We start from the raw sequence: 17,159 nt of genomic DNA, 5'->3' as shown, positions 1-17,159 counted from the left end.
ATTCCCCCCCCGGGGGGGACCCGGGGGTCCGGACCCCCCTCCTGAGACCTCCTCACCGTGACCGCCCCCTCCCCAGCCCGCAGTCTCTGAGGAGGGGTCTCATGACCCGGCACCCCCAAAGCCGCTGTTCCAGCCCCCCCCGTGGGGACCCCCACAGCTTGGGGGGCCGGGGGGCTCCGGCTGCCCCCCGCCACCCCGGCCCAGGGACCCCACATGGGGGCTCGGGGTCAAGGTCAGGGCACGGGCGGCTTTTGGGGAGGGGGGATCCAGCCCCCCCAGATCTCACCAGGGTGCTGCAGGAGCTCGCTCCCGGCCGGGGGTGGCGGGGGCCGGGCTGGGGTCCCCGGACACCCCTCGGGGCTCACGGGATCCCCGGCGGGGCCACGCGGGATCCCCGGCGGGGCGCGGGAGGCGCGGCGGTGCCGCGGGATGGACGGCGAGGCTCTGACTCGGCCGTCTCCTTCCTGCCCCGCCTGGCCCCGGGGCCGGCGGCCCCCGGCCCCCCAGCCCGGCCCGGCCCGGGCCCCCCCGGCCCCCCCAGCCCCGCCGGCGGCTCTTGCATCAGCCCGGTGCCCCGGGCTGCGCCCCGCTGATAACGCCCGACACCGGGCGTCGGCCCCCGCCCCGCTCCGCCCGCCGCCCCCCGCTCTGCCCCGCAGCGCCCCGGGCCGGGCAGCGGGGCCGGGCACCCGCGGGGTGCTGCGGCAGCGGTGTCACCGGGACCCCCCGAGGGCACCCCTGTGCCCCTGCCGAGCCCCGCACGGAGCCTCCGCTCAGCCCCGGGCGCGGCAGGACGGGGCACGGCCCGAGCCACGAACCGCGCTGGGCGCAGGGCCCCCGACCCACAGCGCGGGCGTGGGGGGCAGCCCACACCCCCTGTGGAGCGCCGGTGTGCTCCCTATGGAGTCCATACATCCCAGAGCACCCGCTGCGGGTACAACCTCCGCGGCTCCCTATGGATTCCATACATCCCAGAGCACCCAGGAGTGGCTGGGATCGCTCCTGCTGTGGGTACAACCACCGCGGCTCCCTATGGATTCCATACATCCCAGAGCACCCAGGAGTGGCTGGGATCGCTCCTGCTGTGGGTACAACCACCGCGGCTCCCTATGGATTCCATACATCCCAGAGCACCCAGGAGTGGCTGGGATCGCTCCTGCTGCGGGTACAACCTCCACGGCTCCCTATGGATTCCATACATCCCAGAGCACCCAGGAGTGGCTGGGATCGCTCCTGCTGTGGGTACAACCTCCGCGGCTCCCTATGGATTCCATACATCCCCTGCCATGCCTCAGGGCTGCATCTCCAGCACCGAATCCCCCTCCCGGCTCAGCACGGAGCCCGCACGCTCCCTGGGCTCCTTCCCGCAGCCACCACGGCTCAGTGGAGCCCTGGTACCCCACACCATCCATGGGGCGCGGCTGGGGTCCCTCCTGCGCGCCCCAAACCATCCACACAACGCGGGACTGCTCCTCCCCGCAACGGCTACAACCCCGCGGCTCCTATGGAGTCCATACGTCCCGTGCCACCCATGCAGCGTGGCTGGGATCCTTCATCCAGCAGGTGCCCAAAACGCCTCAGCATGGAGTCCATACATCCCACACCACCCACGCAGGGCGGCTGGGACCCCTCCGGTGGCTCCCTATGGAGTCCATACATCCCACACCACCCACCCAGGGCGGCTGGGACCCCTCCGGTGGCTCCCTATGGAGTCCATACATCCCACACCACCCACGCAGGGCGGCTGGGACCCCTCCGGTGGCTCCCTATGGAGTCCATACATCCCACACCACCCACGCAGCGCGGCTGGGACCCCTCCGGTGGCTCCCTATGGAGTCCATACATCCCACACCACCCACGCAGGGCGGCTGGGACCCCTCCGGTGGCTCCCTATGGAGTCCATACATCCCACGCCATCCACGCAGCGCGGCTGGGACCCCTCCCACCGCCCGTGCCCCCCAGGCTGCCCGCGGAGCCCGTGCCCCCCATCCCACGGCACCTCCCACCCCGACATCCCCTGCTGACATCCCACGGGGGCACCCCAGGGTGCCCTCCCAGCCCCGCCAATCCCCCCGCCCACCCCGCGTTCCCCCCCCAGCCCCAGGGACACCCCGAGGTGACCCCGCACCTACCCCTGGGGTGCCTCGGACGCCCCTGCCCGCGCTCTGCCTGCGGCTGCCCGGGCTGTGAGACTCCAGTGCCTGAGTCACGCTCACCTCCCTAATCTCGCCCCCCTCGGGCTCACCCGGCCCCCCCCCCGGGGCCCCCCGTAAAAACAAGGTTATCGGGGTGCAACATCTGTAAAGCTGCGCCCCGGCTTAGCCCCGCCTGCGCCCCGATTCCTCCCGTCCCGGGCTCGGCCCGGCACCCCGCACCTGCTCCCGCTGCCCCCCCCTCGTCCCCCCAAATCTTGTTTACCTCCGGGTTTCCCTGCAGGGAATCCCCGGGATCCCCCCGGTTTTCCCCCCTCCTCTTTCTGCGGGGTTGGGGTGTTCTCTTAAAAAAAAAAAAGAAAAAAAATTGAAAAAAATAAAAAGGGGGTTCCTGGGGAGGTTCCCCGGGAAGGAGGCGCGGGGGACAGAGGGACGGGGTGTCCCTGGGATTGGTGTCACTGGGGTGCTCCGGAGCGGGGCGAGGGGCGTTGGTGCACGCCCGTGGGTGTGTGAGGGGTGCACATCCCTCTCCGTGTGTGTGTGTGTGTGTGTGTGTGTGTGTGTGCACACCCACGCGTGTCTCCGCACTCACGGCCTTTCTAAAGCACCTCAGCCCCAAAACGCCAACCCCAGACCCGCAGGGCGAGGGTGAGGTGGGTGATCCTTGCACGCACGCACACGCCTGTGTGCGCACACGCAATCCCGCACCAGCCCCCCGTCCTTGGGGACTGGCACGGGGTCCCCCCGGCAGCGCGGTGGCATCGGCGCTGTCCCCGCGGTGCCACCGCGCTCCCGGAGCCCATCCGGGCCGGGCACTCGCGCTGGGGGCAGCCGCGGGGATGGAGGGGTGGTGCTGGGGCTGGGTGCCCCGATAACGGCCCCCGGCCTTATCTGGGGCTGCCAAGGGCTCCCCTCCCTGCACGGCCGTGCGGGTTTTGGGGGTCCCTCCCCGCACTGTGCCCACCTGTCCCCAGCTGGGGTCTCTTGGCTGAGGCGCCCTTGGCAGGGTGTGTGTGTGTGCGTGTGTGGCGCCCTGGTGGGCACAGGGAGGTGGCACATGTCCCCAGGAGGGTGGCTCTGATTTATCTGGGGGGCTCTGGAAGGTTTACGTGGGCGCTGCGGGGTTCACCAGCCCCCCCCCTTTCCCGATTTCTGTCAACACAACAGCGGGGAAACTGAGGCACAGTGAAAAACGGGGGCGGGGGGTCTTTGTCCCACCGCACGCTCAGCCCCCGCCCACCCCGGTGAAGGGGGTCCCTCGCCCCCCGCACACCCCGCGGGGGTGGGGGGCGATGTTCAGCCCCCCCAAACGGGGATCAAAGCAGGGGGCGGCGATTTGAGCCTGGAGTGGGCCAAAGACCCCCCCCCCCCAAATACCGCGGGGGCTGCCCCCTCCCCGTGGCTTTACCCACCCGCGACGCGCCGCGTCGGGAGGGACAGCTGGGGACCCCCGGGGGGATTCCGGCCCTCCCCTCTTTATCCATCCCCCGGGGAGAGATTTGGGGGGCCGGGGGCGGGGAGAGCATCCCTTTTGGGGGGGGGGGGGGGGCGGCGCACGGCCCGTGGCGTGGGCATCGGCGGAGCAAAGCCTGCGCGGTGCGGGGGGCCGCGGCCGTGGCGTGGGGGGGTCCCCACGGGGGAAGGGGGCATCGCCCGCGGCCGTGGCGTCTGGGCCGCTGGATGGAAGCGAGCTGGGTGCCGGCTGCCATGGCTCTGGGGCTCTCCTCCAAGAAAGCTTCCTCCAGGAACATCGCCGTGGAGAGGAAAAACCTCATCACCGTCTGCAGGTGCGGGGCCGGCACCCCAAAATTGGGGGAGGGGGGAGAGGGAGTGCGGGGGGGGGAGGGAGAAGCGACCACCGCTGGTGGGGATGGAGGAGATGGGGGGGAGCGGGGAGGGGAGGCGGTGGGGAGGAGGGTTGGGGGGTTCATCCCTCCCCCCCGCCGCCCCTTCACCCTCTGGGGGGGATTTGTTGTTGCTGCAGTCGCTTTTTGAGGGGGGGGAAATTCAGATTCGGACCGGGGGGGGGGTGGGGGGAGGAGAAGGATGGGGATGCGGGGAAGGGGGGGAGCGGAGCCGCGGGGCTGCGGGCACCGGGGCCGCGGGGGTTCCGGGGGGTTCCGGGGGGGTCCGGGGGGTTCCGAGGGGGCTGCGGGGATCTACAGGGGCTGGGGAGGGGGTCGCGAAGGGGGAGACGGGGGTCTGGGGACACGGTGACAACATGGAGGCGGGCGGTGCGCGGATGTCGGGGGCCAGCGGGGATGGCGGGGGGGTGCAGGGGGGAGCGCGGGGCGAGGGGGGGGGCTGGGGACAGCGGGGTGCGGGGGGGGGGGCTGGGGCTGGGGACCCCCATGCGGGCGGGGGCCCAGGAAGTGACGTCAGGGCCGCGGAGCGGCGGGGATGGGGGATGAAGGATGGAGGATGAGCGTTGTCATGGAGACTCCCGGCTGGACCGGGATGGGGGGGCAGGAATGGGGCGCAGGGACGGGGACGGGGGGGCGCTGGTGGCTCCTGGCGGGGTGCGGGGGTTGGGGGGGACACCCCCGGGGTCCTGGTGAGGGGCTGCTGGTTCTGGCAGTGCTGGAGCCTGGCCCAGGGCTGGGGGGGATGCGGGAGCTACCGGGGCCTGAGCAACCTGGCTGGGATCCCCAGGGCGTCACGCTGGGGTCTGGGGACCCCGGGGCTCCTCACCGTGGCACGGGGCACCCCCAGACCCCACTGTCACAACACGGGGACCCCACGGACCTCCTTGCCACGGCACAGGGCGTCTAAAGACCCCATTGTCACGACATGGGGACCCTCCACCGCCTCCAGCCCTCGCCGCTGTGCCATGAGGCACCTGCGCACCCCACTGCCACCCTGGGACCCCCTCCACCCGCCGTCACGGGGATCCCCACGGGCAGCTGTGCCCCACAGACCCCACAGACGGGGTGATCCCCCCCCAGGCAAACACCTGCCCCATCCCGCCCTGTCCTGCCGGGCTCGGCGGGGCCGTGTCCTCGGCGTCGCTGCGCCCCGAGCACGAGCGGCCGGGCGGAAGGGGAAGCCATCACCGCCCGCGCACGGCCGGGGAGGAAGGGGGCCTTTGTTCGCCCTTCCTGGCCACTTGCACAGCGGGGAGCGGCGGCCGGCCCTCGGGGTCCCCGGGGACGCGGGGACAGAGGGGTCACCGAGCCACAGCCCAGCCCGACGCCCTCTTCCCGCTGCCGGGAGCGGGAGCCAACAGCTGGAAAAGCGCTTTGCTCTGGGGCTGAGCCCCCACGTGCGCCGGGCGCGCGTCCCCTCCCCGCTGTGACGCCGCTTCCCCCGGCCAGGTTCTCGGTGAAGACCCTTCTGGAGAAGTACACGGCGGATCCCATCGACGACTCCTCCGAGGAGTTCGTGAACTTCGCCGCCATCCTCGAGCAGATCCTCAGCCACCGCTTCAAAGGTAACGGCGGCCCCAGGACCGTCCCTGTCCCCAGCCCTGTGTCCCGTGCTGGACGGGGACGCCCGTGCGGGCCCCAGGAAGCGTGGCCAGCTCTGAGCGCGGCCCGTGGCTGCCCCCAGGCCCCGTCAGCTGGTTCAGCTCGGATGGACAGCGCGGGTTTTGGGATTACATCCGCCTGGCCTGCAGCAAGGTCCCCAACAACTGCGTCAGCAGCATCGAGAACATGGAGAACATCAGCACCTCAAGGGCCAAGGTCAGGAAGGCTCCAGTCCTGTCCCTGTCTCTGTCCCCATCCCCATTTCTGTGCTTGCCCCTACTTCCATTCACTCCACCCTGAGCCTGGCACATGGACCCATCTACATTCCCATCCCATCCCATCCCATCCCATCCCATCCCATCCCATCCCATCCCATCCCATCCCATCCCATCCCATCCCATCCCATCCCATCCCATTCCCATCCCATCCCATCCCATCCCATCCCCACTGCTCTGTGCCCCCACCTCGCTCCCTTCCCCCTGCCCTCCTGCAGCTCCATCCCACATCACAGCGCCCCACAACAGCACCCGTGGGTCCCCGTGGTACCAAAAACCGGGCCGAAAGCCGCTCCTGAGAGGGAACATCCGGCTGTCCGGGGTGCTGGGGGTGGGTGGGAATGTGGGGGGCAGACCTGGGCGCAGGGTGCTCAGGACTGGCCGGGCGCTGCCTCGCAGGGCCGGGCCTGGATCCGTGTGGCGCTGATGGAGAAGCGAATGTCCGAGTACATCTCCACGGCCCTGCGCGACACTCGGACCACCAGGTGAGCGAGCCCCACCCTGCCGGCCACCGCCACACCTGCCCGAGGGTGTGAGGGTGTGCCGGGGTGGGTTTTGGGGTGCCAGGGTGGGTTTTGGGGCGCTGGGGGGGCACATGCAGCCCTGTGTCTCCCCCACAGGCGGTTTTACGATGACGGGGCCATCATGCTGCGGGAGGAGTCCACGGTGCTCACGGGGATGCTCATCGGGCTCAGTGCCATCGATTTCAGGTAGGGACAGGTGCCACCGTGGGACACGGGCCCCGGCCAACAGCCTCGGGGTTCCCTGACCTTCCACTGCTTCCCCCGCTGCCTCTGCTCAGCTTCTGCCTGAAGGGAGAGGTGATGGACGGAAAAACGCCCGTGGTCATCGACTACACGCCCTACCTGAAGTTCACGCAGAGGTAGGAGCTGGGGTGCCCTCCCTGGGGTGGGGACCCCCCCCGGGGACCCCCCGTCTCTCCCCCAGCACCCCGATGGGGCTCCCTGAACACGCAGCAGCCCCTGCTGAGCCCCCGCACCCCCCAGCTATGACTACCTGAGTGAGGAGGAGGAGCGGGGCAGTGTGGAGAGCAGCACAAGCGAGGACAGCTCACCTGAGCACCCCTACCTGCCCCTGGTCACCGACGAGGACAGCTGGTACAACAAGTGGCGCAAGATGGAGCAGAAATTCCGCATCGTTTACGCCCAAAAGGTACCGGGAGCCAGGAGGGGGCCATCAGGGTATCAGCTTCCCCAGGATGCTCCGGCCTGGAGCATCTCCACCCCTGCATCCCCGCTCCCCCAGCCCAGCGGTGCCCTCAGCCCTTCACCCTGCCGCTGCTGTGACTCAGCCTGCTCCTTGTCACTCTGGGTGGCCCTGGGGACATTGGGGGTGCTGGCAGCGGGGCACCACCGAGGGTGGCCTCACCCACAGGGGTACCTGGAGGAGCTGGTGCGGCTGCGGGAGTCGCAGCTGAAGGACCTGGAGGCGGAGAACAAGCGGCTGAAGCTCCGGCTGGAGGAGGTGATGGTGCAGAACCAGCTGGAGAAGAGGGAGCTGGAGGGCGTCATCCTGGAGCTGCAGGAGCAGCTGTGAGTGGGGACCCACTGCCGCTGGAGGCCCCGGGTTGTCCCCAACGCCCCGCGCGTCCCGTGGGCGGTGTCACCCGGCTCCAGGTGCTGAGCACCCGCCTTTGCTGCAGGACGGGGCTGATCCCCTGCGAGAACCCACAGCTGGCCCAGCTCTCCAAGGAGATGGTGACGCCCCTGGTCAACCAGTGGCCTTCCCTGGGGACCCTCAACGGCAACGAGAGCGGCTCGGACAGCAAACTCTACAGACGGTAACCTCACAGTGGGGACGGGGACCTGCCGAAGCACCCTGCCCTACCCCGGGGGGCACACGGGGCGTGGGAGGGGCAGAAGGGCCGTGCCAGCCCCAGGGGGGCTCAGAGCTGTCCCTCTGCAGGCACAGCTTCGTGAGCACCGACCAGCTCTCGGCCGAGAACAGCCTCAGCTCCGATTCCCAGCGCCTGGGCGAGGGCAAGCGCGAAGGGGAGCCCTGGGGGCCCTTGGGTAAGACCCCCTCCCACCCACCACAGGGTGCCCCCGGGGCTCAGCACATCTCCCCACCTGTCCCCGGGTGTCTAGCCCCACCAGCAGCCCCCTCCTCGTGGTTGGGACGCTGCCCCAGCAGTGCAGGGACACCCAGGTTGCTCCCTGTCCCCCCGGGGTGGCAGGGCTGGGACACGCGGCCGGACCCCGCTGTGACACCCCGCTCTGCCCGCAGGGAAGGACCCCACGCCCTCCATGCTGGGGCTCTGCGGCTCCCTGGCCTCCCTGCCCAGCTGCAAATCCCTGGCCAGCCTCAAGTCCAACGAGTGCCTGGTGAGCGACAGCACGGAAGCCAGCCCGACCCGCAGCCCCAGCTGAGACCCCCGGCCCCCGCGCCGCCCCCCGCCCGGCCCAGCGCGGCGGCACAGGACTGAGCTCGGCCCCCCCTCGCCACCCCGGGACCAACGAGGGACTCGCCGGGGGACGCCGGGGATCCCCCTCCCCATCTCGAGACCCCAGCCCGGAGCCGGCTGGACACACGGACCTGTTGGGATGGGGGGTGCAGGACTGGGAGCCAGGCGAGCTGGGCAGGGGGGGATGAACTGTGCCACGGTGGGGGGGAACAGCGGGAGTGACAGCTGCTGGGGAGCAAGGGGGGGTCGGGGCCAGGCCCCTTCCAGGGGTGGGTCCGGCGTGACCCCGCTGTCCGCCCCGCTCGGCCCTTGGTGCCCACCCGGGCTGCACCCGCCTGGCTCCCCCAGCTCCCCCGCACCCTGGGGCGCTGCCTGTCCCCCCCTTGCAGCAGCATCCCCACAACAGGGGGAGGACTCTTCTTCCCCCCCTTCCTCCCCTGGGTTTTGGGTTGTTTTGGGTGATTTTTGGTTTTTATTTCAGCCCCATCTGCCTTGTTGGAGCGAAAGGAATCAATAAACGCAGCAAGCAGAGCTGGCCTGTCACCCACCTCCCCAGCTGGGCACAGACCCCTTGTGCCCCCCCTGCACAAGGCCCGGCCCAGGCAAGGATGCTGAGGGGGTCCAGTGAGCCTCCTGCAGCCCCTCTGGGCCAGAGCAGGTCACCGAGGGTGGGGCAGCCCCTGGCCCATCAGCAGTGGGTGCTGCTGGGGGGTGGATGGGGGTCCTGGGGTCCCCTAACCCCCAGCAAACCCCCAGCAGGGAGCCTGTGGGTGACAGCACCGTGCCCACACAAACAGGGCCGTCACCTCACAGATGCCTCTACAGCTCCCCAGCACACAGAGAGAAATCCTTCCACTAAGAGACAATTATTTTATTTAAGAAATTAGGAGAAATTCCCTCCATGAGTCCCGGGGTAAGGGGGGCAGTGCCCACAGAGCTGGGGCAGGCCCTTGCAGTGAAAGGATGGGGCAGGGGCGCCGCAGTGGCCCCCCAGAGCAGCAGTGAGGTCCGTCCCCACGCGGGGACTGACGGGATGGGGACACCCCGGATGGGAGGAGAGGTCCGGAGGCAGGGAGAGGGTCCTGACGTGTCCCCAGGCCATGCAGAGCCAGCAAGGTGAGGCTGTGTGTGAGTGATGGTCAGGAGGGGCAGATCCCCAGGCAGAGCAGGGCTGGGGGGCCCGGGAAGGCAGAGAAGCCCCCGAGGCCTGGGGTTTGGTCCTTGCCAGAGCCCCAGCTCCATCTCCTGCCAGGCCGAGTCTCCTGGGACACGCCATCCTCGCCAGAATGTCCGTGAGTCCAGCAGCAGCATCTGTCCAGCCCCAAGGGATGAGTGCGGGGGGCTCCGCGTTCCCCCCAGTGTCACAGCAGCAGGCACAGATGTCCCCCAGGGTGGCCGGGCTAGGGAGCGAGGCCAGGCTGGCCCTGGCACCGTGTGCGGGCAGCGGGAGGCAGAGCAGGAACGAAGGCACTTGGGCTCTGCACGGCCGAGTGCGGATCGCCGCTCCTGGGACGCCGGGCGGGAGCAGGGCTGGCGCTGTCCCCTGGGCACGGCCACGTCCAGCCCGGCCCCAGGCCCGCTCACAACCCCCGCAGCTGCTGCTCCTGGTTCAGCTTCTGGAAGAAGCTCTTGCCAAATTCGTAGGTGCTGATCATGATGGCGCAGGCAGGTGCCACCTTGATGACGCGGGGCAGGAACCCTGCAAGGATGGCACCGTGAGCTCTGGGGTGACACCAGGGCACCCAGAACCCCAGCAAGGGCCGGGGCACATCCTCACCTGCAAATAGCCCCCGGGTGCCAGACTCAGCACGGATCCGCTGCATGAGCAGCCAGGTGGAGGAAGGCTTGGAGGCTGTGACTGTGGGGAGAGGGGAGCGGGTGAGGGTTGGGGGACACCCACAGGGACACCCCTGGCTGCCCCCCAGGCACCTGCCCCCCCTCACCTGGGTGCACCTCACTGTCTCCCAGCTCGATCTGCCGCTGGGTTTTGACCACGTCGAAGGGCAGCGTCAGCACCGCGGCCACCTGTGGGGGTGACACCGCATGGTGAGCCAGGACGTGGGGTTCCTGCCCAGGGCCAGCTCTGCTGTCACCTCCCAGGGACACCAGGGGCGTCCTCCCTCCCACAGGGGCCAATCCCCCCCCACAATGGAGCCCCAGAGTGCCAAACTCACCGTGCCAGAGATGGCCCCGGATGCGAAGCTGACCATGAACGTGGCGCCGTCCAGCCAGGTCTGCCTGCAGAGCCACGTCCTCACCAGCTCGTAGTTAAACCAGTACAGAGCTGGGGGAGAGGAGACCCCGGTGAAGAGACAGCGGGCACCCTGGACACGCCAATCCCCTCCCCAGCACAGGGCTGCCCTGGGCGCCCGTGTCCCAGTGCCCCCCGCCATACCCGAGAAGGGGACGTCCCGCAGCACGGTGGGTCCCCAGCCCCTCCAGAGGGACAGCCAGCCGTCCTGCGCCACCGCTGACTGGATGCAGACGCGCAGCTCGCGGTAGCTGAGCTGCTGGGACTGCATCTTGGTGCGGATCAGCTCCAGGGGGCTGATGACCGTCACAGCACCCACTGCAACAGAAGGGACATGGGGAATGAGCTCCGCCCGCTCCAGCTGCCATCCCAGAGCCATCAGCATCGTGCCAGGAGAGCCAGGCACTGAATGTGGGCACTGAGACCTGCCACGCTCTGCTGCCAGGGCACAGGGTGGGCACGGGGGGAGCCCAGACAGGAGGGGTACTCACGCCTGGCCAGGGCCCCAGCCAGCAAGGGGATGTAGTGGCTCCAGCTCCCCATCCGGGCGTGCAGGTAGTCCCGGAGCTGGTCATAGGTGGTGAAGTAAATGACGGTGGCTGGCACGGCCATGACCCTGCGAGGAGGAGAAGGGGTGTGAGAGAGGTACGTGTTTTCCTGGGGGCTGGCAGGGCGCTCGGGACCAATGTCTGTGTGCCTGGGCAGGTGCCCTGGCAGCCAGAATCCCCAAACTCACAGTGTGGGGGGCAAGCCGCTCCACAGGGATCTGATGCCTTCATAGCGTGTGATCTTCACGAAGGCATCCTGGGGAGAGAGCGGAGCACCGGGGACAGGATTTACAGGTGAGAAGGACAAACAACCCCCCAGGAAACACCCCGACACCCCTGTGGGATGGGGAGGCCCCTGCCCACGCCTGGAGCTCCTACCAGCGTGCCGGTGAAGTGGCCGGGGGCCTTGTACCAGGCGCTGCAGCCGTTGCCGTTCTGGCAGACGTACAGGTGGTCCATGAGCCCATTGCAGTAGAGGAAACACTTCCCTGAGGCAGGAAACAAGGGCACTGCCATCACCCAGCAGACCTTTCCCCTCTGCCCCCTGCCCAGCACGTCTGATCCCAAAGCCATCACATCTTCCAGGAAGGAGCCCAAACCCTCAGTGCTTGAGCCCAGTGTGGAGCAGCCCGAGACCAAGGCCAGGAGAGGAACAACCCTCCAGCAAGGCTCTGACCACGGCCAGAACCAGGGGATGGGGCACCCAGCTCCACGGCAGGGATGGGGATACAGCAGGACCCGCTGCCAGCATCGGGACAGGGTTTATGCCTCACTTGGCCTTGGCTCTGCTGCCCTGGCACAGTGGGGACATCAGCATTGGCCCCTCCACTGTGCTCTCAAGCCAGGCACAAGGGACACGGGCACTGGAAATCCAAGGGGACTTTGATGTGGCAACAGGACAGAGTGATAAGACAGGGGGACCACAGACAGTCAGGCCTGCTGCACTACAGATCCCCAGAGATGTGGCACAGCCAGCCCCAAAGCAGGGCTGCAGGGGCAGCCTGGGCTGAGGACAGTGTCAGCACCCATACTGCAGGGATGTCCCCACAGCCAGAGGAGCTCAAGCCACCACCAGTGGAGAAGCAAACCAGGATGAAGGCTTGGGAAAGCAAAGCCACTGGCAGCAGGAGCCATCGGCAGCAAGAGCCCCTGGCGTACTCACATGCGGCCGGCTGAGCGCCCCAGGGCACTGACTGCACTGCCAACGCTGAAACACACAATGGGGACACACTGAGCAACCACACAGGGGACGTGCCACCACCCGGGGCTGGGCACACGTGTGTGCTACAGCGCCCAGCCAGGCAGTGGGAGAGCTCTGTGGGTGAGGGGGCTGCAGGCCCCCACAGCCACTTCCCAAGCAGTTCCTATTGTCACCAAACCAGTCCCTTGGGGCCAGCCCCAGCCCATTGACCCCACGGGAAGGGGCAGAGCCCGCGGGGAGCAGCATGGAGATGGGAACAAAGGCAGTGGGGAACAGGCAGCAGCTGCAGCAGGCTGAGCCTCTGGAGGGCTGGGGGCTGCCAGGCACAGCGCTGAGCCCCTCGGCACCGGGCTGCGGAGGGGGAAGGACAGAGCCAAGCACGAGCCCAGCTCCCCCAGCAGGGCCCCCGAGCCCGTGAGGACGAGGGGCCCATGGTACCCTGCCACCTCGCGATGGCCCCACGCTCCAGAGCGGAGACATCCCTGCCACCAGCTGTGCCAGCTGAGACACCCCCGCGGGCTGCTCACTGCCCCGAGCGGGGTTACCTTTGGAGAAGGGCGTCCTCTGCGCCTGCAGCCGGATCTTCACCACGTCCAGCGGCGTCACTAAAAAGACACCATCCCTTAGCCATGACAGCCCTGTCCCATTCCAGCCCCTCGCCCCGGCGCCCGCCCCGCCGCGCTCACCGAACAGGGACGTGAGGATGGCACCTGTCCCCGAGGCCAACATCTGCTGCAGCGGCGTGATGCCCCCGCCGGGGCTCGGTGACAACTTCTCAGCCATGGCACTGTCCCCCTGCAACGCACGGCAGGGGATGCTGGAGCCTGGGGCGTCCCTGCCCAGGGATGAGGTCCCCAGGGAGCACCCCCGGCATCCCCAGTCCGGCAGCGCGAGGACAGGTGTCCCACGCCCGCTGTGCTATCGCTGCAGCGCACGGCAGGCGAGGGCCCCCCATAATCAGGGTGCCCTGGAGGGGGGACAGGGACTGGCTCCCAGGGCCGGCCCAGCCCTGATAACACCCCCTGGCCCCACACTGGCAGCAGGCCCAGCCTGGCTGGAGAGGTGGAGACAGTCCAGCCTTCCATGTCCTTGGGGAAGGAGGACTGTCCCCTCCCTGCACTCGGAAAATTAAAGAAAGGAAGCGACAAAGTCCAAAGACCAGACATGATCTGACAGCCTCCCCAGCCTCGGCTGGGATGGCAGCAGAGCCCAGTGCAGCCATGGCGGGACACCAGGGAGGGGGAGATACCCCTCGTGGGTTTGCAACAAGCACCCCAAAAAGGCTTTAGGCATCTCAAACCTTCTGCCGGATCCCGCCGGGGCTTGGCAAGGCTGCAGCCTCCAGGGCTGGTGTGCTGCCCTCGGGAAGCAGGGGATATCACACCCTTCCCAGGGAGAAGGATGTGGAGAAACGACCCTCAGCACCTCCAGCACCAGCTGCTCGCTCTGGCTGCAGCCTGGGGATGATTATCGTGCTGGGACAGGGTCATAGCAGGAGGGTTTCCAGGCTTTGGGAACACACAGGGTTCTTCAAAGCCTGGGAATGCAGCAAAAAACCTTCGCCATCTGACTCAGCAATCTGGAAGGTCAGAGAAGTCATAAATCTCTCCTTCACAGGCTCTGGAATTGTTGGGTGACCAAGGCTGCAAGCTGGGACAGGTCTATCCTGAAGCCACAGGTGCCAGCCCCACAGGGAGCTGGGTCCGTCCTGGCACGTGTGCCAGCCCCACGGGGACAGCTGGATCTCTGCCAGCCCTGCACGTGTGCCAGCCCCAGCAGCAGCAGGGCCTGTCCTGAACCCACAGCCTCCATTCCCCGCGGGGTCTGGGCGCTCTGTGGGGACAGGCTCCGGCGTGCCCATGGCGGGAGGGCGGCGTGGCATGCGCCCCACGGACCCCACGGCCATTGCAAAACCGCGCGGCGGGCAGCGCAGCGCAGGGCAGGGCGCTGGCTCCGGATCCTGCCCTGCCACCCAGCCCTGCTGCCCGGCCTGACGCAAGCCAGAGGAAATCTCTTGCTCCCAGCTCTGCCGCACCTGATAAACTCACTCCTTGTGCGTGACGTGCCCCAACACAGCCCCTCTGTTGGTGCTGGGCGAGCGGGGCACCTCCAGGGCTTCCTGTTTGTGTCCCAGCTCCCTTCTCAGCCGGGAGCTGCCCCCTTTTCCAGGCAGGATAAAAGAAGCCCTAAACCCAGAGCCTCTGCTTTGCCTGGGGTGTCAGTGGGGCTTGGTACGGCACGGTGACGATCGGGACAAAGAGGGGGGAACACAAACACGGGTTGAGATGATCAGTGCGAACAATTCCCAGGGCCGGGGAGCTGCGGGGAAGGTCAAGGGGCTCCTGCCGGACTGGAAGGGCCCAGCTGACCCCAGCGTTGAGCCAGAAGGAAATCCTGCCGGCACTTCCTCGTTCCTGGGCTGCTCCAGCCTCGGGGATGTGAAGCTGGGTGCCCATCATCTGCCCCGGGGGGTGCCCGGCCAGCGCCGGGATCTCATCCCGCTGGGGCACAAACGCTTCTCCCCAGGAGCAGGGGACACTGCTGGCGTGTCCCCCGAGGCAGCCCGGCCCCCTGCCCTCGGGAACCCCCCCGGCGGGGCAGCCCCCCGATCCTGGAGCCTGAACTCCATCCTGGAGCCTGCGGCCCCCCTGAGGGGTTTGCCCACCCTACCAGAGCTCGCAGCCCCCAGCCCAGGGTCTGCAGCCCCCTCCCCCGGCCCTACACCTCCCTCTCTCAGGATCTGCAGCCCCGGCGATCTCGGGGGCCGCCCCTTCCCCGAGAGGAGAGCTCGGGGGTCCCCGCGGCCGCACGACCCCCGACACCGGGGGAAACTGAGGCAGCGGTCACGAGTGCCGGACCGCGAGGGGAACGACGTGGGGGGACGGGGTGTCGGGGGAAGTGCCGGGGGGGTTCCGCCCCACCTGCTCATTCCAGCCAGGCTTGGCGCGTCCCTCCGGGACCGGGAGGCGGCACAGCGGCGGCGGCGCCTTTAAGGAGCCCCATGGGCGCCCCGCGCCCTCCGCAGCGCTTCCGCCGGCCCCGCCCCGCCCCGCGCACGCGCGCTGCGCCCCGCGGCCCCCTGCGCCCCCTGCCGGCCCGGGGGCGCCGCGCAGCCCGGAGCGCGGAGGGCGCGAGCGGGAACAGCTGGAATGCGGGAACAGCTGGAATGCGGGAACAGCTGGAATGCAGACGGCAGGGACATAGAAACACCTGGAATACAGAAACACGTGAGTCACAGACACATCTGGGACACAGAAACACCCGGAATACACAAACACCTGGAATACAGACACCTGGGACATAGAAACACCTGGAATACTGAAACACCTGGAATGCAGAAACACATGAGACGCAGAAACACGTGAGACACAGACACATCTGGGACACAGAAACACCCGGAATACACAAACACCTGGAATGCAGACACCTGGGACATAGAAACACCTGGAAGGCAGAAACATGTGAGACACAGAAACACCTGGGACACAGAAACATCTGGGACACAGACACAGTGTACACAAACAGCCAGTACAGAAACACCTGGAACACATGAACACCTGGAACAGAACCCCTGGAACATCACTGATACAGAAACAGCGGGAACACAGACATTGTACACAGACACCCGGAACACAAACATACCTGGTATACACCTTGCACACTCACTGTGCTGGAGAAGGACATGCCCTGCACACTCACCATGCTGACAGAGGGCCCCACCTTGCACAATCACCGTGCTGGTGAAAGAGTTCACCTTGCACACCCACACTCCATGCTGGCAGAAGGCTGTGCCTTGCACACTCACCGTGCTGAAGCCCTGGGGCCCTCACTCTCCCCATCCTGAGCCCACTGGTGGCTCGCACACTCCTCACGCCAGGGTCAGCGGCAGGCTGGGACACAGCGCCGTGCCAGGCCCAGTGCCACTCTGCCGCCTGCAGAGGAACAAAGCCTCTCAGTTCCCAAAGCGCCAGCCCTGCGAGCGCCTAGCATCTCCCCCTCCTCTGCCACGCTCCCTGCAGCTCCACCGGGCCCTCCAAACAGGGGGGAGACTGCTCTGCCACTTCCACATGGGCCTGTGAGAGCTGGGACTAATGCCAGGACCTGATGGGTCTGGGGGGGCTGGAATCCCATCTCTGCTCAGTGCAGACCCTCCAGTTGAATCCTTCCATGTGTTGGAAGCGCTCTGTTTCCTATAGAGAGCCCAGAGTCCTGGATGAGGTAGTGATCTCCCTGAGGGGCTCTTATTTCTGCTTGTCGTGAAATTTGGGGATTTTCTCGGGAGGAGTTTCTTTCCTGAAAGGGTGGTTAGGCGTTGGAAGGGGCTGCCCAGGGAGGTGGTGTATTCCCCATCCCTGGACGTGTCCAAGGAATGACTCAACGTGGCACTCAGTGCTCTGGGCTGGGTGACAAGGTGGGGATTGGTCACAGGTTGGACTTGGAGGTCTTTTCCAACCTCAGTGGTTCTGGGAAGGTGGTTCAAGCTCGTCCGTGTGCGGGTGGGAAGGAGCAGAGCCCTTGTGGTGCCCGCCAGCCCCTCGCTGTAATCTGGGCTGGTGACAGCAGATGGCTCCCGAAGCCCCTCCGAATCCCGCACGGACCCCCGGCACCGCGGGCTCGGACCGACAGCCCCGGCAGGTAACAGAACTGGGGCTGCAGAACTGGCGTGAGGTGACAGCTCCAGCTGGTGCCTCCTGCAGCAAACTGCCGCGGGCCAGAGCTCCTGGTGACTCCGTTTGCGTGACAACATCACTGCAGCACCTGCTGTGGTGCTGCATGATGCAATCCCTGCCTCAGAGCCGGCCGAGCTCTTGCCCTGAGAAACTCGAGGATAAATCCTGC

General features: G+C 67.7%; 2 protein-coding genes across 4 annotated transcripts; one reads left to right on the top strand and one right to left on the bottom strand.

Annotated features, from left to right (window-relative positions):
- Positions 1-3,809: 3,809 nt before the first annotated feature.
- On the top strand, positions 3,810-8,491 carry RUNDC3A (RUN domain containing 3A). Of its 2 annotated transcripts, XM_040087338.1 has the most exons (11): positions 3,810-3,940; positions 5,468-5,583; positions 5,703-5,836; positions 6,295-6,380; positions 6,516-6,605; positions 6,698-6,778; positions 6,903-7,068; positions 7,291-7,448; positions 7,559-7,696; positions 7,822-7,928; positions 8,143-8,318. In XM_040087338.1, exons 1-11 carry the CDS (start codon positions 3,834-3,836, stop codon positions 8,283-8,285), a joined length of 1,326 nt encoding a protein of 441 aa, XP_039943272.1. In that variant the 5' UTR covers positions 3,810-3,833; the 3' UTR covers positions 8,286-8,318. The 2 variants fall into 2 exon arrangements, with proteins under 2 accessions (XP_039943272.1, XP_039943273.1); XM_040087339.2 differs by lacking the exon at positions 7,822-7,928 and having other exon boundaries at positions 8,143-8,491.
- A 685-nt stretch (positions 8,492-9,176) lies between these two features.
- On the bottom strand, positions 9,177-15,365 carry LOC120763904 (probable mitochondrial glutathione transporter SLC25A39). 2 transcript variants are annotated; one of them, XM_040087529.2, is made up of 12 exons: positions 15,242-15,365; positions 13,007-13,115; positions 12,866-12,925; positions 12,282-12,326; positions 11,498-11,607; positions 11,308-11,375; positions 11,063-11,187; positions 10,716-10,889; positions 10,495-10,604; positions 10,264-10,345; positions 10,098-10,178; positions 9,177-10,019 (listed from the first exon to the last, which is right to left on the bottom strand). In XM_040087529.2, the coding sequence occupies exons 2-12, from the start codon at positions 13,101-13,103 to the stop codon at positions 9,901-9,903; spliced, it is 1,071 nt and encodes a 356-aa protein (XP_039943463.1). In that variant the 5' UTR covers positions 13,104-13,115; positions 15,242-15,365; the 3' UTR covers positions 9,177-9,900. The 2 variants fall into 2 exon arrangements, with proteins under 2 accessions (XP_039943463.1, XP_039943464.1); XM_040087530.2 differs by lacking the exon at positions 12,282-12,326.
- Between the last annotated feature and the right edge of the window lie 1,794 nt (positions 15,366-17,159).

This window comes from Hirundo rustica, chromosome 27, assembly GCF_015227805.2.
Source record: "Hirundo rustica isolate bHirRus1 chromosome 27, bHirRus1.pri.v3, whole genome shotgun sequence".
Taxonomy (NCBI): domain Eukaryota; kingdom Metazoa; phylum Chordata; class Aves; order Passeriformes; family Hirundinidae; genus Hirundo; species Hirundo rustica.
The sequence above is the reverse complement of the archived record's forward strand: the minus strand, read 5'-3'. Positions and strand labels throughout refer to the sequence as shown.